We start from the raw sequence: 27049 nt of genomic DNA, 5'->3' as shown, positions 1-27049 counted from the left end.
TTTTTTCTTGCGAAAAGCGGAAGAAATCGAGCGGTCTGTTGAAGGTGTTATCGGCCATTCGTGTTTATCTGTTTTAAATAGTAAAAAGAGAGTTTTGCTACAATTTGGTGTTTAAAATGTTGTGAAAATATTCTTGTGGCGTGAAAATGTCGGATATTAAGGTAAGATTTGCGAAGTTTAAAGCTTACGTGCGGTAGGTCATTCAACGGTTTGAATTTGAGGTTATGTTACTTGGCGTTGTTTATGATTTTTTGAAAATTTGTTTGAAATGTTGCTTGAACTATGTTTGATGATGTATCTTGCCTTTCTTTGAAACGTTTAATACAATTATCGTGATATTATATTAGTTTTAGGCTGCACTAATAATGATAAGAGTCCAATTGGGAAGTGGCGGTTTTTTCATTTGATGCCCGGTCTTATTAACATAAGAATTTGTAAAAGCCATAAAGCGTGACTTTGGGATTATGCTTTGTAATCCATTATTGCAAAAAGTCACAGAAACAATTTTACACAGGATTTGAAAAAGGCATCTTACGTGCATTAAAATTTGTGATGAAAATGGCCTGCAACTTTGAAATTAATTTGGCAAAATTGAATAAGAGACAAGATATGTGATACTTGTCAACTGTCTGCTGTTTTAAGCTCTAGAATATTTCAAACTCACCGGCCTCAGAAATTTTAGAATGCGACTAGATTTGAAAATTGTAACAGTTATTTCCGAGGTTATTTACACTTCTTTAAATAGTGTTGATTTGTTTTTTTTATTCAGAATTTGTCATATCAAAATCGTCTCACTTCTAGCTCACTTCGATTTAGAAACAAGATTTTAATCAATAATGACGACTAGCTATGGACAGTATATGACCATTTGATTTTGGTGCTATTGATTGTCAGAATTATTGTTTACTCAGTTCTTTGTATAATTAATTGAAGGGCTTAGTGGATGAAGGGGCTATGTAACAATTTTTTGAAAATTGACTTTTTTACAAATTTGGACTACGAATATTTTAATCGCTTTTAATCAAAATATGCTTAGCACATTCGTATTTTTCTGTAGAATTTCGAGTAAGTTGTGGATGAAGCGGCAATGTACAAGGTATTATTAAATTTAGTTGTGGATGAAGGGGATATGTATTGTAGGGTCAAAAATCTGCCAAGAAATCTTCCAAGATTATTCAAGTAAAGAAATATTAATTTTTATGAAATTTATTAATCATTAGGTAATAATAACATGTAAGGAATGTAAATGTAAATTACTTTAACAGATATCCAAAAATCGCTTCAAATTGGTTCAAATAACTTGACATCAAATAATTATCTTTACGTATCATTGGTAACGTAAATTAGATTAATGCTTTGATATGATTTTTTTCAGATTGAACATAGGTCTATGTATACAGGGTGCATCAGAAATACGTATGTTGCTTTGAACACGTAATAGATCATCAAATACAACAACTTTTCTATATAACATTTTGCAAAATTCTTGTTTATAATTTTCACTAGTTTTCTCCTTTCTTTTGTGCAAACGAACCAGTCAGTGTTTGAAAATTAGTTTCTATGCATATCAACAATTTTCATTGTTGTTTTAAATTGTTTAAATTGTTCGTTTCTATCACAACGAAAATAGTTCGGCTCTTTTATTTTTGTACTCATTGACGGGTACATGTTTTAGTATGTTATCTCTTTCCAAATTTCAAGTAAATTTGCGAATTTTTTATTGAAAAATTACAAATAGAAAAGATGTTTTATTTGTTGAACTCTGTTACCTGTTAAAATAAGACACGTATTTCTGATACACTCTGAATTTAATTATGTTCGAATCTACGAAACCGTAGCTAACATAATTGCAAATCTAAAGCAATTTTTCAAAATGATTCTTTGAAAACACGTAGCGTAAAATTTACTTTGATGTACATAGCCCTTTCATCCATTAACCCCTTCAATTATAATTATAATTGATAATAATAAAATAATAGTACATACCTACTTAATTATATCATAAAAATTACAAATTGTCTGCGAGGAATGTACAAATATTTGAGGATTATTAATTTATTCAAGTTTCAAATACAAATAGGTAATACTAAAAAAGTGATCTATTCTAACTTGCTTATAGGCACTGTTAGTTAACAGTTGGTTAACATGTTAATACGAGTACATGTTGTTTTAATGTAAAAGCCAGATTCTTTCTAAGCATTTTAGTGAAAACCCCACATCTATACGACAACAAATATGCTTGAAAATAATTAAATTCGTAAAGGTGATGACATCACAAGCTCCCTAGCGGAACCGAGTGCAAAACGCGTGTGAATATGAAGTTTGTAATCGCTGTTATGGGTCCAAAAAAATCACATTTTTTTACTTAAAAAAACTGAAACTTAAGAAATGGAAAAATGCTGCTGGTAGAACAGCAAACTATTTTGAGGCTGATTTTAAAAATTTTGATGTCTTACGAAAATTATTCAGCAATTAATTAGAGCAGAACTATAGTTCCAGCTACATACGGTTGTCATTTTGTGGAAAACCATTACTAAGATTATTATGGAAAAAAGGAAAAGTGGACAAGGTATTTAGTACTTTTCCGGACATAATTTTTCATCGTCGAAATCTTCCATAAACTGCACAAAATATCTCAAATTTTTATGTAATTTGAAAGATAAGTAATTATAATTTATACTTTTCTTCCTCGGGAGGAAATTACGTACAAAAAATTTCATACTTTTGTCATTTCGTTTTCAAAAAATAGAGTAATCCACACGTTTTTGCCGGCGAAATGTCAAAGCTTTTTTGACAAAGAAATTGACGATTTTACCATTTTCCAAGAGGAAAAGAGTGCTTTAATATCAAAATAGAAATTAGAAATCTGAAACACATTTCCCTAGAAAATTTAGTGAGGCACTTCTATGCATTACTTCAAAATACACCTTTGTTGACGTTAAATTACAGTTAACTAAGGAAACAATAGTGAAAAAGCGCATCATACAAGTAAACGATAATAAGTAAACATTTTACAAATTGGTCAAGTCGTCCTTCTATACAATAAAATCACCTCTGATTTTTTTAGAATTTTAGGTAAATAACAAAGAGGTGTTAAGTGATGACTGGGGATAATTTTTTTTTTAATTTTATTTAAAACTCCCCTTAGGTCCGGTTAAATTTCATCTCTTGGTTAAATGTGTGATTCCTGAAACTGGGTCTTAATAACTTATTATTATGACACTATTTTTATTAAAATATTGCCCAACAATTTTTCGTTGAAGGTATATAAAAATATATGGGTTTACTTTTTGGGTACCGGAAATGAATTTTTATAAATTAAGTTGTTTATATGTGTAATTTTCTTGTCCCTATAAATCTAGGCAATTGGCTCAATACTCTTTATCATTACTAACAAGTCATAATTTTGTAAAATGTAAAACGGTAAAGTAAAAGCAATAGAAACAAATTTTCAAAATCTGCATAAATGAATCAATAAGCACCACCTGATTTTGACTTTGTTTCTTCTGAAACTGATATAACATTCGAAATCATAAAAGTCTGTTTCAAAACTTTGAGTAAGGCTTTCTCGAAATTCATTAAATAAAAATTAAAATCATTCGCATTCAGCTTTGTCGAAAGATATAAAGTACTAAGATTCGTCCTTTACGACAGTGTAATATTTGTTTACGACTAGTATTGATAACAATAAATGAGTTAACAAATATCTCATTAATACAGAAATTTTGTAGGGCCATCAGTTTTTCACTGAAGTGGTTTCGTAATGTCAGTAACTATTTTTGGCTCAATCCGGTATCTTAAAGCAAGTCGGATCTTTCAATTTAATTGTCAATTAGGGGTAAGCAAAGATTTAAGCACAATTTTAATAAAAACATAATTAATTTCACGATTAAATTTTACACAGTTGCAAATATGTTCATAATTAGAGAGGTTAGAATGAAAAAGGCGTAAGTGCATTTTTTTTTAGTTTTGGAATAAATGGTATTCTTTTATCTAACTTTTATCTAAAACAACCAAGTCTTGATGTTATTATTTTTTGCAGAGTATGTTTGCCAAAATGGCAACTACAAAGGACAGTGGCGGCGGCGGTGACAACGGAGAATCACCTCCAAAACCCCCAGCTCCAAAACCCAAGCCGAAGCCAAAACAAACTATTGAGGAAACATACCAGAAGAAGTCACAGTTGGAACATATCTTGCTCCGTCCTGACACCTACATCGGTTCTGTCGAAAAAGTGGATGAGAATATGTGGGTGTACGATAGAGACACAGAGATGATTATTCAGAAAAATATCTCATATGTGCCGGGCTTGTATAAGATTTTTGATGAGATTTTGGTAAACGCTGCAGACAACAAACAAAGAGATAATACAATGGATTGTATAAAAATCGAAATTAACCAAGATGATAATGTCATATCGGTGTGGAATAATGGACAAGGTATTCCCGTCGCAATGCACAAAAGCGAAAACATGTACGTCCCGACGATGATTTTTGGTCATTTGTTGACCTCTTCGAATTATAACGACAAAGAGGAGAAAGTTACAGGCGGTAGAAATGGTTACGGTGCGAAGTTGTGTAACATTTTCAGTACAAAATTTACTGTCGAAACTGCCACTAAAGAGTATAAGCGTCATTTTAAACAAGTGTGGGGTAATAATATGACGAAAGCATCGGAACCGAAAATCAAAGATCATTTCGGTGAAGATTTCACGAAAATTACCTTCAGTCCAGATTTGGTCAAATTCAAAATGGAGAAATTAGAAGACGACATTGTCAGTTTAATGTGTCGACGAGCTTTCGATGTGGCTGCGTCAACTAGAGGCGTGAAAGTTTTCTTGAATGGCAAAAGAGTTCCCGTTAAAAATTTCAAAGATTACGTTGACTTTTTCACAAAAGGAAAAGACGAGGACGGAAACGAGAAATGTAAAGTTGTGTATGAAGTTTGCAACGAACGTTGGGAGGTCGCAATGACCTTATCCGACCGAGGCTTCCAACAAATGTCCTTTGTCAATAGTATAGCCACCACTAAAGGTGGCCGTCACGTGGACTATGTTACCGAAATGATCGTTAAACAAATCATTGAAGTGCTCAAAAAAAGAAACAAAGGAGGAGTGGCAATCAAACCGTTCCAAGTCAAAAACCACATGTGGATCTTCATCAATTGTCTCATCGTGAATCCAACATTCGATTCCCAAACTAAGGAAAACATGACACTTCAGGCGAAAAGTTTCGGATCGAAATGCACCCTCTCCGAGAAATTCATCACCCAAGTTGTGAAAAGTGGCATTGTCGAGTCGGTTCTCAGCTGGGCTAAATTCAAGGCTCAAACCGAACTCGAGAAGAAAACTGCTGGAAAAAAACAATCCAAACTGAAAGGCATTCCGAAACTGGAAGACGCCAACGAGGCGGGAACGAAAAACGGTCTGCGTTGTACGTTGATTTTGACTGAGGGAGACTCAGCGAAGTCTCTGGCGGTGTCAGGTCTTGGTGTTATTGGGAGAGATTACTACGGAGTGTTTCCCTTGAGGGGTAAACTTCTAAATGTTCGCGAAGCGACGCACAAACAAATTTTGGAAAATCAGGAAATCAACAATTTGATTAAAATCCTTGGTTTGCAATATAAGAAAAAGTACAATACCGATGAAGATATGCGAACGTTGCGTTATGGCAAAGTGATGATTATGACTGATCAGGATCAGGACGGGTCCCATATTAAGGGGCTTTTGATTAATTTTATTCATTATAATTGGCCGGAGTTGCTAAGGAGGGATTTTCTCGAGGAGTTCATTACTCCGATTGTAAAGGCAAAGAAGCGAAATGAGACACTGTCGTTCTATTCACTGCCAGAGTTTGAAGAATGGAAGTCGAATACGCCCAATCATCGCACATATCAAATCAAATACTACAAAGGTACGGATTTTTATTTCAGGTGTGTTAAAACTTGCCTAAATCTGCGTCAACTTCAAAAATTTCACTGAAAACTTTAAAATTTCTTGAGAGTTTCAAAATTTTTGTCGATAAAGTGATTCCTTAACATTACAATAATTTGCCGCCAAGTTTTACCAAAACTGGTGCAAAAATTGTAAAATATGATTTTTTATAGATAAAAAACTTTATGGCTGCGGTTAGAGTCCGCAAAATGACCGATCGTCCACGGTGGTAGAAGTGCGCAGAGACGAAAACTCGTCACGGACGAGTCCAATCTTTAAATTAGGGGTGTTGGCAGAAAACAGTGGCGTGGCGTGTATTTACATCTGTAGGGAATTCGTCTTAAAGTTTAACATTTCCTAGGAAATCAACGTGTATTAGCATTAGATATGATTTTTATTATTTCATCTTGCTATTATTGAATAGAGGAAATCGTAACTACTACAAATTATAAATCTCAAACCCTTCTTGATCATAGAATAGTTTTTTGCTACGCCACTGCTCAATCTCCCCACTCGATGAAGTACGCATTGGCTCCGCCTATCGTGGTCGTTTACAGAGTTTCCGAGCCCTACAACAAATTACAACAAAGAAACCCATTTGAACCCATTTTGATGATTTAATAGACATAGGTATTAACCATATAACGAATGAATCATGTGCAATGTCTTAATAGTCGCTATTTGACGGAACATTTTACAAACATTTTTAGTTTGACTGGAAGCAATTTCGCGACTGTATTTTTGCCGATTTCACAAATTTCATTATCATCCGTATGTGTTTTTTGACAGAATTTGTATAAAAGAAAAGTTTTAAATTAATTTTTTTACTTTCAATATAGGGACATTACCAGTCGACAAAAAAAATCTTAAATCGATTTACATAGCAATGTGATTTTATTTTTTGTAAAAAAACGACATAAGGTGGTAAATTACATAAAATAGTTTTAAAAAACTCGTTTCATAAGACATTGAAGCACTCATTCTTTCAACAACTCAATAACTCGTTTACGCCACTCGTTTTTGAAACTTGAATTTGTGCTTCAAGATTGGTCTGATGAATCTTATTTTTATATATATTATTTAAAATTCGAGTCTTTTTTCGAACATTTTGTTTATTGATACTGTAAACTATACCAAAAAACGCCAAATTAGTTTTAAAATGGTGTTACGTCTGCTTTTTCAAGCAATTTAATTAGATTACTAGATGAATGTGTTTGCGAATATTTTGCACTTAAACAGTAGCTCAATTGCTGCAACAATATTCTTATAAAAATCACTGAAAAAAAATACTGGATTGGTTGGAAAATAATCTTGGCTTGATTCGTGTGTTTAAGCACATTTTTGGAATAAAGTTTTTTATCAGTTTTTTAAACAGAATAATTCATTTTGCCTATTTTAAGTGTTTGTTCGTTTTGAGTGAAATTTTTTCAAGATATCAAACACAAAAAAAATATTTAGCATGTTTGTCAGCAAGGACGCAATTATTTCGCAAAATTTCGTTAAAACATGGTGAAAATTTACTAAATTTATGTTAAGCCTATTTTTAATCCGATTTTATTAGTTTGTCATACTCATTTTTTGTACGATAATTTCAAACCACTTCTAAAAATCCCACAAAACATAAAGTCTGGTTGAAAATAGTTTTCATTTTTATCTTTACAAGTCTTTTAGGAAGTTTTTTGAATTAAAATCGCATTTGTTTTTCCAGATTTCTAAAACACAGAGAAAGTGCGCCAAATTACGTCGAAAGTTACATTATTTTTCTGCCAGAAATTATTATTTTGCAAAATTTCATGAAATCAATAGTTCAATAGTCTTGGACCTGTTCGGTAGAGAAAAAGCACATCAAACTGAGTAAAATTTTCTCTGACAAAAATTGTTAGGTCTTTTTTCAATGTTAGTTTTTAACACTTTAATGGAAAGAGAAGATTTTATAAAAATTTAACAGATTGTTGAACTGTTGAAAAAAAAACAGTTATTGTTTTATTGTGTACCAAACATTTAATAAACAAATTATACAATAAATACATTTTGACACCAATGAACAATTAAGACTGTTGCCAAATATATCAAAAAAATATATTAAATATTGAAATAAAAAACAAGTTGGTTGGAAAAAATTTACTTTATTATTATGATTTTATGTTTAACTGAACGCTTCTCATTAGCCTATCACCATTTGAGGGGTTGGTGTGAACCACTGTAGAAATTAGCAAATTACTTAAGAAATAACTTCTGTTTTTCTGTGGGATAACTTTAAAAAATTGGTTTGAACATAACATTTTTGCTTTATTTGTGTTTTTTTAGCAGGCTTAGTATCATGAAACTCATTTATTTTAAAACAAAACCGAAAATTTATTAATTTTGTCAAAAATTTTCAATGTTTTTTTGTCAATAGGATACGTGTAAAATCAACTGCTACCATACTCGCAACGTTACCTACTTTTTATTATGTTACGAGAAAAATTTACTTGTCACAGTTGTTGTATCGTAAACCATTACTCTAGAAAAATAATAAAAAAAAATCTTTTTGGCCTCCAGTACTGTAAAACGTGAATGACAGTTGCCCATTCATGAAAGGTAACTTGACCTTTAAACACGATGCTGTAAACTGGTAGCAAACAATTAGGTAAAGTAACCACAAAACACTGGACGATTAGACATGTTTAAGATACAAACCGTGCTTACCATAATTAAGTTCGTATAACGAAATACTTGTTACCTATAATTATTTAATTCAATCGACCATGGTGTATATTTAATTAGTGAAAATATAAATCCCCCCGGAACAGCGCCACCTATACATACGTTTGGGAACCACAAATGTCATTGAATCTATGCATTGATTGTTTTATACGCATTGATTCAACCAAACCAAAGCTTGTCGGCCAAAAAGTTTTATACAAATCTCATGCGTTAAGTCATTTTACAGCGCTTCAACTAATAAGGCACTCGCCTTTCAGGCTCGTGCCTCAAACAAAGTTGTCGCGCTGTAAAATGTGACTTACCGCATTCGAGTGTAAATAGCTATTTCAGTCATTCCTGTAATAAAAAGGTAGAGAATGTTTTTTTTTATTTCTTAAGATAATTTTAATCGGTGGTGTAACCAAGGACGTGATCAAGTTTCTTTCTCTTTCATATGATTGAAACCAGAAATTATTAATAATTAATTGTCAAAATTAAATTTTAAAAATTTTGTGTTCAGACAATTTATTAAAGAATGATTAAATTTTTACCTCCAGTCCAAAACCGACTGTATCTCATCGTTCCTGTAACTATATCGGGTGATTCAAAAATATATGGCATAATTTTAACCACGAATACCACTTTACAAATGAAAATAGGTAGGGTAGTATTTACTGACCCACCACATAAAATTGAAAAATGTTTTTTTGAAAATATTTCTGTTATCGTTTATGCGATTATTATGAAATTTTGTGTCAAGAGACACAAAGACGCTCTTTGAAATGGTGTAAATGGAAATATTGTAAAAGCTATACATTTTCGGAGACAAGGGGACCCTTCCAGTTTTTGGGTCATAAATCAACTTTCGCCCTATCAACACGTATTTTTGATACCAAAAATCAAAAGCCCATTTATTTTTTAATAAAAAAGGTGCTCTTGCTTCATATCGCCAAAATGTACCGTTCTCGAGTTATCTGGGATTAAATTAAACTCTACACCGCACTGCAGAATAAAAAAGTATAAAATTTGAGCGTACCACATTACCTTGGAAACAGTTCACTACGAATGCCACAGCTGTCAATGCTGTCACATTTGATGTCAATTTCATTTAAATCAAAGTAAAATTTGATTATTTCTTGATGATAATAGTAAAAAAAACGATTATGTGTTGGAAGAAATAATGCATGAGCTAGCGATAGCCATCCCGGCATCACAAAGTTTTCACACCGTAATACGATTTTCCCTCTCAATTGCTGTTTTTATCAATATTTCACTACTTGCATTATAAAACTATAAACCAAATGAAGAATTAAAACGATCAGAGACCAAGTAAAAAATTACCAAAAAATTAGGGGAGATACCTTTCGAACATACAGTCAGGCGTGTAAAATGCAATATTTTTTATTAATAATAATAATAATAATAATAATTTATTCGTCAAAACAGTTACAAAAGAACTTACAGACACGTCAGTATAACAAAAAACATACGTATACAAGTCAACAGCTCAACATACAAAGTTGTAAATAATAAGACAATACAGACAATATTTAAATGTTAAAAACAGTGACCTACAATTTAAATTTTAACAAATATATCTACTGGTTTCAATGAATACTTAGTTATATAGTAATATTTGACGTAAGAAATTCAGTGATGGAATAAAATACATTATCTTTAAGATAGTTTTTGACTGTTTGCTTAAATTGTTTGTGTTGCAAGAGTTTGGTCTCGCGTTTGAGTTTATTAAATATATTTAGATTTAAACAATTTTTTTCTGTTGTTACATGGTTGTGTTTCGTCGTAACCAAGAGATGAGCTCCTCTTGTATTGTAACCATGCAGTTCACCATGAGTTTGAAAATTATTTGAATGATGGGTTTCAATTAAAGTAGAATAAATAAACATTGAGGGTAACGACATTATTTGAAATTTGTGAAACCAAGGTCTACAGCTTTCGCGTTGTGTTATCCCAGCTAAAATTCTCACTGCTTTTTTCTGAAGTTTAAATACTCTTATTGAGTGACATGAATTTCCCCAAAGAAGGATTCCGTAACTGAGAACACTGTGTATTAGTGAAAAATAGGTGGTAACTAGATTGTTAAAGTTGAGTACCTTTTTAAGTTGTCGAAGTACAAACAGTTGGCTCGAGATCTTTCTGCACAAATAGTCAATATGATAATTCCATTTTAAACCATCATCAACTATTAAACCTAAAAGTTTCACTTGGACGCCCCTTATATGATTGTTGTTAAACGAAAAGATAATTTTTTGAGTTTTATCTTTGTTCAATTTCAGACAATTATTGTTGAACCACTGTTCTGCTTTACGCAATCCATCTTCAAATTGAAGATTGATTTCATTACGATTTTTTGAAGCAAAGAGTAGCGTTGCGTCATCAGCATACAAAATATTTTTAATAGGTGATAAGTGAGCAGACAAATCATTTATATAAATGATAAACAATAGCGGTCCAAGTACGGATCCTTGGGGTACGCCATGTTCAATTTTCCCTATATTGGAGTATTTGTTGTTTGAGAGTACCATTTGTTTTCGATTCTGAAGATAAGATTCAAAGAATTTTAATGGCGTACCCCTTATACCGTAATGCTCTAGCTTTTGTAAAAGAATAGAGTGAGACACGCAGTCAAAAGCCCTACTAAGGTCGCACAAAACTGCACCTATTGCATGTCCCCCATCCAAACATTCAACTACGTGTTCCACCATATCTCGAAGAGCAGTGATTGTGCAACGGCCTTTTCTGAAACCGAATTGACTGTTACTTAGTAGATTATATTTTTCAAAAAATCGAATTAATCTTTCTTTCACTAAGATTTCAATAATTTTGCCTAAAATGGGAATGATTGCAATGGGCCTATAGTTTTCAACGTTCATTTTATTACCTTTTTTAAAAATTGGGATGATTTTGCTACATTTTAGTTTATTGGGAAAAACTCCTGAAACAAAACATTTGTTTATAAGCTCCGTTAAGAAGGGGGTTACTATAAACTCGGAAGATTTAAGTATTGAGGAATCTAGGTCATATATATCACAGCATTTCGAATTATTTAGTTTATTAATAACATTGCTGACTTCCTTTTGTGACACCGGTTCTAAAAAAAATGATTGTGTATTTATAGTACGATTGAAGGATTGACTAGTATTTGGAAATGAATTTGGTTGTATTGAGTTTACAATTTTTTCTGCTATAGAGCAAAAAAAGTTATTAAACTCATCACTGGAAATCTCGTTATTAATTCTGTGTGGATTACAATTTCTTTCAAAATTTATTAGCTTCCATATATCCCTGGATTTATTAACTGAATTTTTTAGAAACTGATTATAAGCATTTTTTTTGGTCGTTGCAATATTTTTTTTATATTGTGAATGCAAACTTTTATAAGCTTTAATATCAATGGGATCTTTAGACACGAGACTTACAGTTTTTAGTATTGAGACGTTATTTCTGAGGTTACGCAACTCATCAGAAAACCATTTTAGCGGAACATAGGAATCTTTACATTCTATCTCTTTATAGGGAAAGAATTTCTCAATCAAATAAGAGTATGTGTTAATTATAAAGTTAGTTGATTCTTCAACATCTTTCAATTGAAAATTTAAATTTACGGTTTCTAGCGCTTCAATAAAAAGCCTCATATTGCGGTTACTTTTATTACGGATTGTCACAGTGGTAGATCTTGGTTTTAGGGTATTTTTGTTAAATAATGTAATGTGTTGAGCATAGTGATCAGATAAGCAAGGATTAAATACCTCTGACTCATATAACCCATCATTTATATTTGTTAAAATATTATCAATGCAGCTCTCGGATGAAGAGCTAATTCTTGTCATGGTATCTATAGTAACTTTTAAACCATGAGACATTATTAGAGTTAGCAACTCTTTTAGTTTATTATTCGATTTATGCATTTTGAAGTCTATGTTAAAATCACCCATCAAAACAATATCTGTAGTTTTATTTTGAATATGATCTAGCAACAGACCAAGTTGCTCTAGAAATATATCTACATTGCCCAGACCAGACCTATACAAACATATAACAACAGTTTTTACCTCATTTAGATAGATCCCACTAAACTCTGCATCACACTCTATGGAGAAGCAAGAAAGATCCAAATGTTTGAATTTTATACCATCCCTTACGAAAAGAACAGTTCCTCCATGACGTAATATGCGCCTGCAGAAACAAGTCGCTAATTTGAAATTGAGCAAGTTGATTGACTGTATTTCATATTCACTTAACCAATGTTCGCTAAAACCTAAAACATCATAATCTCTATGGTTTTCCAAGAATAAAAGAATTTCATTTAATTTATTTGACAAGCACTGAATATTTAAATGCAATATTTTAAGCGACCCTTTGCATTGCTGCAAAGAGTCGGGTGTTATTGACTGCTGGTCTTCGACCGACGTGGATGAAAATACCGCGTTACATATGATCCTTCAGGCCAAATTTCTGATTTCATTGCGTGTTCTAGATTGTTTAGGTTAATTGTCACCTTGTAGGATGAGTAGTACTCTGGATATTTGGAGTCCAACTTCATACATGTTACTTCTGGAAAAGTATTCTGAAGTAAGCTCACCAAGTCTTCACTTTTGGTTTCTGGATCGAGTCTTGAAACATAGAGAAAAGCCTTTTTGGGTGCTGTTTTTATTTTGTCACAAGCGTGTGTCCCTATAACAGCATTCCTTTGTTGCTTTCTGTCTAATTTCTTGTGAGTTATAGTTTTCCAATCATTTTTTCTTTCTTCAATGACAGGGTCTTCATTTTTCGGAGTTTCACGTCGAGGCATGCTTTTCTTATTGTTCTCAACTATTTTTGTAGCAGTCGTATTACTTTGGGCTTGTAGCTGGTCCTTTCGAATACGACTTTGTTTAGTTTATCTTTATTTTTGTTTTCGTTTTTGTTTCTACCTGCCGATTTGTTATCAACGACTGTATGCGCTGGCGGCGACTGCCCGGCGATTATCGGAGGAGAATGTTTCTTTGGAGATAACGATTTATTTTTTTCTTGAATGCAAATTTGCAGTAATGCAATTTTATCTCTTAATTCTTCGATTAAGGCGTCCTTTTCTTTAATAATATACGAGAAAAGTTGCGGACTTACATTTTCCCAATTTATCTCGTCGTCAGATGTTTTCCCATCGTATGCATCTTCAAATATCTCGTGTTTTTCACAACACGTGATAGATTTGTTGTCGTGGAAAGTTGCATTCAAAATCTTAGCACAACTCGGATGAAACTGGTGTTGACAAAGCTTGCACTTCACAAAATTCACCACTTTTGAGCCACATTTCTTACAGAGCACATTGGCTTGTTGTGTAGCGTCGCCAGCCATCACAGCTATTTAATTAGAACTCGCGATTTTCTTAGGTGCGCGATAAGGTTGACTCACCTGGTACAACTACGAGTAGTTAATTCCACAAGAATTAAAATACCGGGTTCGTCAAGTTTTACACTCAGGCACTTTACACCTCTTAGAAGAGAGAAAAAAAATATGAAATAAATATATTCCACTGCACTGATATCCAATCTCGCTAGGAAAAAAAATTTTTTTTCTATTGATTCATTTGTTCAATAAAAAAGAAAAAAACCATTTGACCAAAAAATCACATTAGCTGTTTTTTACATCAATGGATCGGAAATACGAAATAAAATTATTCTGCAAAAATTTGACTTGAAAAAAAACGTTAGAATTGGATTAAAAGCCATTTTGATATTATTCATCGGAAATTTCAGTCTAATTTATGAGGGACAAGATTGAGTAGTAATAAATCTCCGCGACAAAAGGATCCACTACGTATCCCAATAACAGTAATGACTGCAAAAATTTTACAACTAGCGGCACGGTCCCATCGGGCGGTTTTAAAGCCAGGACCGGGATAAGCACATTAACGTGTTAAAAATGTTTTAATTAAAAAATTACATCAGATGTTCAAATTGATGACTATTTTGGTCTAAGCACAAACGAATTCTTCATTTACAATTGGCATGAACCTTTGCTGTGAGATTTAAAGATTAACATTCCATTTACAGTAAACAGATAAAATAAATGATAATCCGGGCCTGAAAAATTCTTACCAGCTGCCTCAACCTTCAGACCCAACAATGATCGCGTGCCAATTTTACGACAAATGCAATAAATTTTTGAAAACCACCACCCTGATGGAGACCTTTTGTGGAAGTGATTTACAATTTTACCAAAATTCATGGGAATAAAGCTGCCCCAATATCAAAACATAAATTAAAAATCAACGACACATTTTCTCAAAAATTTAATTAGGCACTTCGATGCACTACCTCAAAATACACCTATGGACCAAAGATCGTTGACATTAGAATTAAAAATTGGTCAAAGCGTTCTTCTATACAATAAAATCACATAGGATTTTTTTTAGAATTTCAGATAAATTACAAAGAGGTGAAAAGTGCCTGAGTGTAAAACTTGACGAACCCGGTACAGGTGCGGCAAACACACTTAAGTACTGACGATGTTGCCAGTTTTAAATTTTATCCAAAAATATAAATTGGTTAAAAATTGTGATGGATTTTTTCACATTATTTAGAGGTTTAAAGGTTTTCTGCTATAACGTACCAGGGTATCTCTGTATCTATTACAGTGTTAATAAATTGAATGGAACATTTTTGTAAAAAAGTACATTTTGAATTTGAATTATACGTTATTCGCTCCATACTTCATAACTTTTTGTCTTAATCAGGTTTGGGTACTTCGGACTCAAAAGAGGCGAAAGAATACTTCAGCGACATGGCGCGCCACCGTATCCGCTTCCGCTACAAGGGCCCCGAAGACGACGATCACATCGTACTCGCCTTCAGTAAGAAGCACATCGAGCATCGTAAAGAATGGCTCACGAATTTCATGGTCGAGAGCAGAAGACGAAAAGAGCTCGGTCTCGCCGAGAAATATCTCTACGCAAAAGACACAAAATCCGTCTCATACACGGATTTCGTTAATCTCGAATTGGTTCTCTTCTCGAACGCCGACAATATTCGCTCGATTCCATGTCTGGTGGACGGTCTTAAACCCGGCCAGCGTAAAGTAATGTTCACCTGCTTCAAACGTAACGATAAACGTGAGGTAAAAGTGGCCCAGTTGGCGGGTTCTGTGGCTGAAATGTCGGCGTACCATCACGGCGAAGTGTCCCTTTGTATGACAATCGTTAACTTGGCTCAAAATTTTGTCGGTAGCAATAATATTAATTTGTTGGAGCCGAGAGGTCAGTTCGGTACGCGGATGGCGGGAGGGAAAGACAGCGCCAGTCCGAGATACATTTTCACAAAGATGTCGCCTTTAACTCGGATGATTTTTAATCCTTCCGATGATTATTTGTTGAAACATGAGTTTGAAGATAATCAGAAGATTGAACCGGTGTGGTATATTCCTATCATACCGATGGTTTTGGTTAATGGTGCTGACGGTATAGGCACCGGTTGGATGACGAAAATTCCCAACTACAATCCACGAGAACTTGTAAAGAATATAAGAGCGATGTTGGATCAAGAGGAACCGACGAATATGGTTCCTTGGTATAAAAATTTTATCGGGAGTATAGTCGATTGTGGCGATAACAGATACGTGGCCAGTGGAGAAATTGCTATAATAGGGGACAACCGAGTCGAAATTACTGAATTGCCCATTGGAACGTGGACTCAGAATTACAAGGAAAACGTCTTGGAGCCTCTACTGCACGGTATTTTTTTCTATATTTACTTTTAGTCACAGAGCCGGATCTAGACACATTTGGACAAACTGAAAATTTCATTTATTAGCAGTTTCATTAGAGCCTAATTTATTTTTTTTTAATCAAGTCGGACAGAATTATGGGGCATTTCACGTGAAGCGGACAACTCAAAAAAATCCGACAACCTGAAATTAGGTTACAATGGAGTGTTGTACTCGAAAGTAACAGTTTTTGGAAATTGCTGATTCTGAAAGTAGACACAAAATGATGTCTAGTAATATTGGTCTGAGTTTTTTTAAATCGTTACTTTTTTAGTAATAATAGAAAATTTGCGCTGTGACGTAAGCAATGTCTCGACTAATGATTCGTCAGTCTTTCGCTGCATATAATTAACGCTACGACCTACGTTTGGGCTGGTAAACGTCAAATACAAACGTCAAAATTGTGTTGTGTGCTAATATTTTGCAGGAGTTTGTGTTTTGGTAAAATGACTGCTCCTGCAGCACGTCTGAAGCCGTATGTAAAACAACAGAGGCAGAAATTAAGAAAAAACGTACGTCTTTCAAGCTATCTTTGTTAGCAAGTTTTCTATCTCAAGTTCTGTGACTGGATGATTCAAAAAGGAACATTGCTGACGTCAGGCCAAGAATTTTCACCTTTTCAATTATTTTGCTCAAAAACGGTAGAGCTTTGGTTAAAATAAAAAATATGGGTCGCTTATTTTGTTGTTAGCTATCTATATAAAAATTTTCATTTTTTAGTATAACACTCCATTGTACTCTTAAACGGTGTGAATGTAAATACGTAATGGTTTTTGTTGTGAGCGACTTGTTTAAAAAGTTACTGACTTCTAAAAATTGACTAAATATTAAGCATAACGTTTTTGTAAACTGTTCTTCTAATTAAACAATATATAACAAAATATTCAAAATGGTGTTTTATACACAAAATTCACTGTTCTTTTTAACTCTAAAATTAAATTTGAAATTTAAATTTTTTTTCGTATTGAAAACCGGAAGTGAAGTTTCAAATTTTAATTTTAGTTACTTGGACCATTTTTTTTAAATAATTTTTATTTTAAAATATAGCTTAAAGTAAATAGGGTTTACACTATAAATCGCAAAATGGGATCTCTATTCGTTTACGAGATATAGTACTTAATGTACTCAAAAACGCGTAATTTCTTGCGTAAACCGGCCGATCACGTACAGCAGGTTGATTTGAAAATGTCATGCCAATAAACCCCGGCTGAGGGATCGGTAGGTACTCAGACCGCAACCATCTGTGGCAATAAATCATTTTGACGTGAACTTCCAAACACGAAATAATTTTACTTTTCAACTGCTTAAAATTTGATTTGCCTTTTTAATGATTTTAGTAATTGAAGTCACCGCTATGTTTAATTCCAATTTCAATTGCCCTTTAATTCGCATTGCGAAACAAAATTAATTTTGAATTTTAAATTTGATTGCCTCTAAAGGCATTTTTGAGAATAGTGCAAATAAATGATAAATTAATTAATTACAATCAAACATCTGATTAACTGATCACGTTATCAAATTGAAGCCATCTGATTCATTTTTTAGTCGCGAATTAACTTAACAATGAATTAAAATTTAATTCAGTTTAAAGCTAATTCGAATTAAGTTGCCATTTTTTGTATTGACAAACGTCAAGTTAACCTCGAATTAAACCTGCCCATATCAGGTCTTTTAAACGTTCAGTAAACCGGCCCTTAAAGTCACCACTAATTATTTTTGTTCCACTTAATAATTGTCATTTAATTCGCTTTGTGAAACAAAATTAATCTCGAATTTAAATTTGATTGCCACTAAAGGGATATTGAAAATAGTGCATAAAAAAGGATTATTCCTTTTGACGTTTCATTCAATGAATATTAATAACAAAAATTTTATTTGGTTCTGTCAAAAAACAATTTAAAAAAATTCCAGAGCTAAATTTTTATAGAAAAAAAATCTAAACAAATCAAGAATAAATATCTATTTATACAAAGTTTAATATTTAGTATAATAGCCATTATTATCTATGCATTCCTGCATTCTTCTTCTCATACTGCAAACCAAGTTCTGACAAATATCTGTTCTTCTCAATCGATTCCATACATTCAGAACGTTTTCCCTCAATAATTCCACTGCCCTTACGTGCGCTTCTTCCTGGGCAATCGTGTGCCATTCCCTCACCGTGGCCCCCCATAAATTTTCAATCGGATTTAAATCCGGTGACCGTGCAGGCCAACGTAATAATTGGAATTGAGGGTGGTCGGCAAACCAGTCTTCTATTATGTTTGCCCTATGTAAAGGGCAATTGTCTTGGACAAAGACAATTGGTACATCCATTTCTTCAATTGGATATAACGCAGTTACCGAGGGCAACATTACGTCTTCCAACAACAACAACCGTTCTTTACAGAATGGTTTAATCGTAGTTAAATTTTACTTCGCAGTTAACTTGACGTTTGTCAGTACAAAAAAGGCAACTTAATTCGAATTAGCTTTATTCTGAATTAAATTTTAATTTCGCTTTCTTTAAACCGACCCTACGGACCGGTATACGTAGAGAAGGCAGAATCAGAAAATCAGACTACGTGATCAGTTAATCAGATGTTTGATTGTAATTAATTAATTTATAATTTATTTGCACTATTCTCAAATATGCCTTTAGAGGCAATCAAATTTAAAATTCAAAATTAATTTTGTTTCACAATGCGAATTAAATGGCAATTGAAATTGGAATTAAAAAAAGCGGTGACTTCAATTACTAAAATCATTATAAAGTCAAATCAAATTTTAAGCAGTTGAAAAGTAAAATTATTTCGTGTTTCGAAGTTCACGACAAAATGATTTATTGCCACAGATGGTTGCGGTGTGACTACCTACCGATCCCTCAACCGGGGTTTATTGGTATGACATTTTCAAATCACTCTGCTGTACATTAAGTACTGTATCTCCTAAAGGAATGGAGATCCCACTTTGCGACTTATAGTGTAAAATCTAGATATTATAAACTATTTTTTGAAATAAAAATAAATTAAAAAAAAAGTTCAAGTTACTAAAATTCGGATTTGAAACTTCACTTCCGGTTTTCTACACGAAAAAAATTTCAAATTCCAAATCTGATTTCAGAATCAAAAAGAACAGAATTTTCTATTTAAAGCACTATTTTAAATATTTTGGTATGCATCAGTTTTTTGAATAAAAACTTCTAAAAACTCGTCATACAAAAAAAATATGTATTTACAATCATGCTTTCTAGAAGAACAATTATTCCGAATATAACCGAATTTCAAGATGTCAAATTTTTTTCGTTGTCCGCTTCGCGTGAAATGCCCCTTATATCATTTTTTGTCTCTTTTTGTTTTTTTTATTTAATCTTGTGCTGTTTGAGCTAAACATTATTTCTTTTTGCGCAATTTCGCTAACGCAGCCCAAAAATTTGCTTTGTCTTGTCCGAAACGCAATTGTTCAGCTTATTTATGTAGAAAAAAAACGTGAATTACATAGTTATTTCGAACATATGGCAAATTTTTGGGGGAAAATTCGAATATGGTGTACCTTTTTGAGAATTTAAACACTTTGTTTTAAACTTCGTTATTTCGCGAGATTTTGCTAAACCGAAAATTGTGTTGATCATTATTATGCGCAGTTTGTCTTTTTTTTAGTGTTTTAGCACTTTTTGCAGTCAGAAACAGTTATTTGACGAAACTTAAAACTTAAAATAACGGATGTAATTTTTGTCATTTGAGGAAGGGTTTTACGCCGGGTATTTCAGTGCTTGGGTAAAATCGTTGGTAACTAATTAGTTACCAATGGTAAATCGTTTCATTTTTGCGGCCAAAACGCATGCTGTAAAGTTACTAAAGTGATCTAAAAATTACTCTATATGCCGATTTTGAGCGTCATTTTTGAGGTAACCTCAGCTATGTTCACCATGTTTCAAATTAAAGTACATTTTATGACCCTTTTTGTCACTAAATCTCTCTCAATCAGTGATCCCTGTAGCGAAAAAAAAATAGTTATTTACCTAACGTGTTTGGAAAATACAATTTCTCAGAACCTGAGCACTTTGTTTGCGACACGAGCGTGGCGAGGGTTGCATGTAGTGCGAATGGGGGAAATGGCTTCCCAAACAAGTTTGGTACAATATTTTTTGTAACGAATATCTCAAAAAAAAAATTAAAAATATATATTTTTTAATTATTTAGTTCTTTTTGCTGGTGGGTTATTATATTAAATGTCCCTAGCCATTGTTGCAAAATAAAAAACACTGTAGTGTGGAAAAGTCCGTATCCCACGCGCTGGAGATGACTGGGAAATAGCTATCTAAAAGATATGAGCACAAAAAGTACATTTTTACTTGGTCTTTTACAAAGTTTTGCCATTGTTCTAAGAAACCGGACTTAAAAACTTTGTGATTAACTTTATTAATACTTGCTTGACATATTCAAACACATTTTACAATTTTGTTGGTTTTTAGCGAAATAATAATAAACTGTCTTTACAATTATTATTCGAATTTCCCTCTTTAGAAAAATAACTAAATAAATATACAGAAAAAATTAATAAATAAGTAAATCAAATGTTCGAAAGTTGCACTTTACTAATACTAAAAATAAGAAAACATGAATTAGAAAGATATGTCTTTGTTTTCGAAGGTTTTTCTTTAATAAAATGAGAAGAGCTGTATTATTTTATTGTATTGTAGAAGGATCTTCTAAATCTTGTTGTTTTAAACTCATGTAATCAACGATCAGCCATATTATGCAGTCACGTAATGGCAACTTTTTCTTGAATGAAGTATGTAATTTATAAATAAAACGAAAACCGAATTTAGATCGGTAATAATCCAAACATGAATAATAAAAAATAATAGTTTGGTTTGGAAAGCACCAAACATCGCCTCTTAATACTATCCTCTTCAGACCATTCCTCCATGGTTATCTTACAGCCAGAAACCTACATTTGTGTGCCGGCCGAAATTCCATCAGGCAAACACCTAAAAATCTGGTTATTTACAAAACAGAGCAATGTTTGTAATTTTCGAGCCTTTAACCTTGGTTTTAAGATAAAAAAAATTACCTCAAAAATTGCCGAACTGAGTCTAAAATTCATTGATTGTTTTGCTTTTTCGAGCATGTAAATTTATTTTTAATAATAATAATAATAATAATATAATTTATTTCCAACAGACTTCTTAGTCTAAAGTGGACAAGTAACAATACAATATACCAAAAAAGAACAATTGAGACAATTAAATTATACAAAACATTATAAATTACGAAGAAAAATATTCTACAAGCTTGATCTTTACAGTTTTAGTTTGGAAATTATTGAAGAAAATATCTAAATCTATTGTAATATTATCTGAAGCAAGTGCCTCATTCAGATGATCCTCGATCCGGCTCTGTTTTTTACCATTTTTTGCCTGACATGATTTTACAAAAAAACTTTTAGCTTAGTTTAGTTAAATCGTTAAGACATTGGTGTACATAGAAAAAAATAATTTTAGGGTCCGAAAAAGTAAAGGCCGTAATTCAAGATTACAAAGAATACAACACGGATACAACGGTTAAATTCATAATAACTTTCTTGCCGGGCCAATTGGAAACCCTAGAAAATGAGGCAGGTCTCCATAAAACTTTCAAATTACAATCCTTGATCTCAACAAGTTCCATGTGCGTTTTTGACGAACTCGGATGCATACGAAGGTGTTTAAGTACAATTTTCTGATTTTCATTTTTAATCAAAGTTATATTAAAGGTATGATTCGGTAACCGACATATTGAAGGACTATTACAAGTTACGTTTGACCATGTACCAAAAACGTAAAGATTACCTTGAAGGTATGCTAAAAGCTGAAGCGAGTAAACTATCAAATCAAGCTCGGTTTATAATGGAGAAATGCGACCGTACTTTGGTCGTTGAAAACAAGAAACGTAAAGTGATTATTGACGAACTTATCAAAAGAGGGTACGAACCAGATCCTGTCAAGGACTGGAAACAAAGGGTTGCTACGGAAGATGGAGATGAAGAAGCGCCAGCTGAAGAGGAAGAAGCACCAGCGACTGAACAGACAACGAAGAAACCAGTTGATCCAGAAAAGGCTTTCCAAAATTCGACCGATGTTCAAAAGTTTGATTATTTATTGGGAATGTCAATGTGGATGTTGACGGAAGAAAAGAAGAATGAATTGCTACGACAAAGAGACATTAAATTACAAGAATTGGAGACTTTGAAAAAGAAAACGCATTGTGATTTGTGGCGGGAGGATCTCGATGCGTTTATGGAGAAGTTGGATGAAGTGGAAGAGAAGGAACGGAATGACGAAGCTGGAATTAAACCGAAGAAAGCACAAGCGGTAAGTGGGGGAAAAGCAATCTTTTTTTAGTACTATTTTATAATAATTTGATTGTTGATTTTATTTGTTGCTTTCTAAGGAAATAAAATTTGGAAGGGTAAGTTTTTTGTACGCATTATTGCAAGTTTTGTGCTCGAAATTAGTTTAAATGGGATTTTTCGACTTGTTTCCTGAACTGCAGTTTAAAGCAATTCATTTCCCGGTCTTAATAGTCAAAAGTAAGTCCGCTGGTTTCAAAGGTTATTATGATCACAAGAAAGTCCGATTACGACTTTCTTTTACTGAAAATGTCTAGCTGGTAATCGGTCTTTGTTTTGAAAGCGACAGCGACTTTACTTTTGAATACATCAGTAAATTAATTGATTTAAACTGTGAGGTGTTTCCGTCTTAAAGATTGGAGTTGGCTAGAATAACGTTATGCGCATCTGAAAACCGCCTTGTTTCGACCAAATCTATTGAATTTAGTTATTTTCTGTGCCAAAAATTAGCTAATCCTCATGGAATTGGCTTAATTCAGTGTTCTCAGACTCTGAAACTATGGGTTATTTCGGCAAATTCGCAATTTAATGAGTTTTAAATCCAAAATTAATTTATTGTGTTTAGTTGTGACTACGGAGGACTATAACTTAGGAGACGAAACGGGATACAAATTCGCAGGATTTTCTGCACTCACAAAAATAGTACGTTAGAGTAAAACTGGGGGCGCTTTGTGTTACCCGAAAGTATGGTTTTAATATTAACCAGAGAAAGTCTTGGATTTATAAATTATTCAACTATTTTATCTGTCAAGTAAATTAGCCAAAATTGTTAGCTTGATTGTAAACTAGGCGCTATTTTAGTTGAGACTGCGTTTTCTATTAAAGTATCCACTGCTTTGGATAGTTTACACGTTGGGTGGAGTAAATAAATATGAAACTATTGCTTCTAGCTTGTAGTCATTTGCTAGTAAGTTTTAGCAGTAGCAAAAGTTACACTTTATGTGTTCTTGTTGGAAAATCAGAGTGGTGTTACGTAAGTCGCAACTTTCCAAAGTTAAAGCAGCCAATCAGAAGTCATTAATTACAACACTATGTAGTTGTTATACCTTTGGAAAGAAAATTACGATAATTCAAAATATGAAAATAAATGTGAAAACAAAGACTGATAGAAAACAGACAGGTAATAAAAAATCTGATTAAAAGTGTGGGAAAAACGATTATGATAACTAATGAACAAGGAATGTAGTAACAATATTGTGTTTATTAGGATTCCTGAGCCAGTTTCTTAAAGCTATTTACATCTCCTATCAGTTCATAATAGAATTTTGCAACAGCGCATTTGAATTTTTTGGACTGAAATGGAACACAAATTAAGGGTTTCTGGTGAGTTTTCTTAGCTCAAAACGTTTCGCTGGGAAAGGATTTGTCCTTTATTTTTCACTCCGAAACATGCAAATGCGCTGTTGCAATTCTACTATAAACTGAATCAAATGGGATATACAAGTGATTTAATCACATGTTTTAAGCATTTGCTGGAAAACCAAGACCACACTAAAAGTATAAGCTAGACGCTACTAGTTTAAGTTACAGCATGGAGTTTATTCACTTTAAGCCTAGTGTTTGCTTACAATTGTTAAGTTAAAGCATTTGCTACTGTTTTATTCACTCCACCCATTAACAAATACAATAAACTCATTAATTACTTGGAAAATAATGCAGACATGTTGATCTTTGCACTTGACTAAGAAAAACTAACGACTAAAATTTTCATAAGAAACATGAGAAAAAAATTGTTCAAAATTTAAAAAATGCGCTTTGTTCCGTATTTTAAAAATTTGTGAATGCGGTTAAAGATACAAGAAAAATGTTAAGAAGAAATTTGTAGAATTAAATTGCCTTTAAAAACGTCTGCGAGACCATATGTCTGTTCAACGGTTTAGGCCCCAAAAAATGCTTTGAGCTAACCGTTAATAAATATAACTTAAATTCATTGCTCAGAAAACCTTGACGGTTTTCGCTCTCTGGCGACATTAACGGAACGTTTGATTTGTACATCGTTTTATAAACTTACCTTTAGATATCCGTAGTAGTGACATAAAAACTTTGTAAACTCCTCACATTTTTTTTGTGAAATAGAGTTATTTAAAAGTAGAAACGACGATTTTCTGACTTGTTTCAGCAAAATCTCGTCATAAAAGTGGGGGTATAACTGAAAAAACGTTAATGCCCGGTTGCACAAAAGATAATTGACAATTAACAAAGCGTTAATCGTCCATCAAAAATTTTGTGCAACACAAAACAACGTTGACGGCTGATTAATCTCTCATCAAATATTTGATAATTTGATAATCATTTATAATTGACTCTTTGGAATTAACTTAAACGACATAATTCAAATCTAATTCACCTAATACAGCGACTTTTCGATATTTTTAACGAATAAGTGAGTGTCTTAAGTCAATAAAACGAATCTATCGAATTTGGGGAATTTTACCCTCAGAAAACCTTATTAACTACTCAGAATTGGTTAAAATAACGGCGGTCAGACCTAAAACGATGATTTTAGAGATAGTTTTGCTATAATCTGTTAGATTTGGTAACTGTCTCTCAAAAAAAATCAAATTTATAAGGAGCTTTGTATTTTTGTTAAAAAAAAGTCGTTTGAATTTGGCTTTTGGAGCACTACGAAGGAATGCTTCAATAGAATAAGTGCTACAATTAAGTCTTATAAAACGATTGTAATATACTATTTTTTCTACTTTCTATTTTTGTTGTTTGTTTTTGTTTAGTTTAACTAATCAAAATCTGGTAAAACTATTTCCTTTTAATTTTGTTAATTATTCGGACTTTATCAGTAAACGTCTTGACGCTGTTAACAGATCACACACTAAATTACAGTGATAACACCCAGCCCAACACTGCCAATACAACTCCTAAAAATTTACTAAAAGAAGTTGCAAAGTTTTACAATGAACAATAAAATTGTGAAACCAAAGTAGAAAAAAAATGTAAAGTTGTGGAAATGGAAAAAATTTAATTAAATGTTTTGTAGTTTGCCACTTAAGATTTATGGAACAAAAAATATTTCTATTTGTTCTATTAACAGGGAAGGAAGAAAATTAATTTGGCAGAAACAATGCCATCACCTATAGCCAAACGAGTCGAACCGAAAATTTCCGATGATATGAAGAAGCGCATACAGACCGCAATAAAAGATAAGAAAAAGAAGATGGTCAAAAAAGAAAGCACGATTGAAGAATTGGTAATTATTAATACCATTGATTGATTCTTATCACGTTTCAACCGTTTTCACAGGAAGAAAAAGACGAATTTGATCTTCTGGTACAAAACAAGAAGACTTTAAAAGACAAAATAGGCACTCCGGAAGAGGCAGAGAAGAAAGTGAAAGCGAAAAAGGCCAAAGATGAGCTTAAACAAACTAAGCTCAATTTTAAAAAGAAGAGTCCGGAGCCAAAACGTATTTGATGTGTTGATAGTCTTGTGAGAAAATAATTGAAATTTGTTTTTTGTAGTGAATGGTACCCCGAAAAAACGCGGGAAAAAGGCGAAGACCACCAGTTCTGACGAAGGTGACGATGACGAATTCAATTCCGATTTTGAAAGTCCTGTTGTGAGAGAGCGAGCGCCGACTAAGCGCCAAGCCGCAGCAAAACAAATTAAATACAATTTGAATTCTTCGGAAGATGAGGATAGTGGTGAAGCGGAACTGTTCGATAACGACGCCGTAATCGAGCCCAAAACTAACCAAGGGACGATGGAAATTAGCTCAGACAGCGAAAATGAATCTCCTCCACCGAGGCATGAAACCTCGGAAGATCTGTTCGATTCTCTTGTAGGTCGGACGAAGAGCGATGATGACGTACCTGCAAAAACTGAAACTCAGAAGAGAAGGATTTTGTCGGATTCAGATTCGGATGTTCCCGAAGAAGAAACGAAAAAATCTAAACCGAAGAAGAAAAAGGTTGAGGCAAATAATGAAGACAAAAAACCTAAGCAAGTCAGAAAGAAGAAGAAGAAGTCAGATGATGAGGAGGGAAGTGGGAAAAAAGCAAAAGGGAAAGGTAAAAAGAAGAAGGATTTAGATTCAGATGTTGAAATTGATTCTTCTTCACCACCACCGGTTAAGTCTTCACGAGCTCCACGAAATATTAAACAAACTAAATATGTATTTGATTCGGACGAGTCTGACTGAATTCAACTGTTTTAGAAAATTTTAAGAAGTAACTATTTAATGTGTTTTTAATAGGTAAATATGTGTTACGTTACTTGTAACTTTAATAAAAATATCTTATTTTCATTATTACAAGTTTTAATAAAAAAATGTCAGTAATTAAA

At 32.9% G+C, this 27049-nt stretch overlaps 1 protein-coding gene across 2 annotated transcripts; it reads left to right on the top strand.

Annotated features, from left to right (window-relative positions):
* The first annotated feature begins 9 nt into the window (after window positions 1–9).
* Window positions 10–27049, top strand: Top2 (Topoisomerase 2). 2 transcript variants are annotated; one of them, XM_015978364.2, is made up of 9 exons: window positions 10–161; window positions 4043–5912; window positions 15357–16349; window positions 21867–22065; window positions 22118–22715; window positions 22795–22812; window positions 25800–25955; window positions 26009–26171; window positions 26227–27049. In XM_015978364.2, exons 1-9 carry the CDS (start codon window positions 147–149, stop codon window positions 26904–26906), a joined length of 4692 nt encoding a protein of 1563 aa, XP_015833850.1. In that variant the 5' UTR covers window positions 10–146; the 3' UTR covers window positions 26907–27049. The 2 variants fall into 2 exon arrangements, with proteins under 2 accessions (XP_015833850.1, XP_008193409.1); XM_008195187.3 differs by lacking the exon at window positions 22795–22812.

Source organism: Tribolium castaneum, chromosome 1, assembly GCF_031307605.1.
Source record: "Tribolium castaneum strain GA2 chromosome 1, icTriCast1.1, whole genome shotgun sequence".
NCBI classification, from domain to species: Eukaryota; Metazoa; Arthropoda; class Insecta; order Coleoptera; family Tenebrionidae; genus Tribolium; species Tribolium castaneum.
This window is presented reverse-complemented; position numbering and strand designations above follow the sequence as displayed.

Bases quoted from the DNA above. Each gene is read 5' to 3' on its own strand.
- Top2 (XM_015978364.2), top strand. The intron at 25,956-26,008 runs GTAATTATTAAT...CCGTTTTCACAG, and splicing joins AAAGCACGATTGAAGAATTG to GAAGAAAAAGACGAATTTGA. The intron at 26,172-26,226 runs GTATTTGATGTG...TGTTTTTTGTAG, and splicing joins GAAGAGTCCGGAGCCAAAAC to TGAATGGTACCCCGAAAAAA.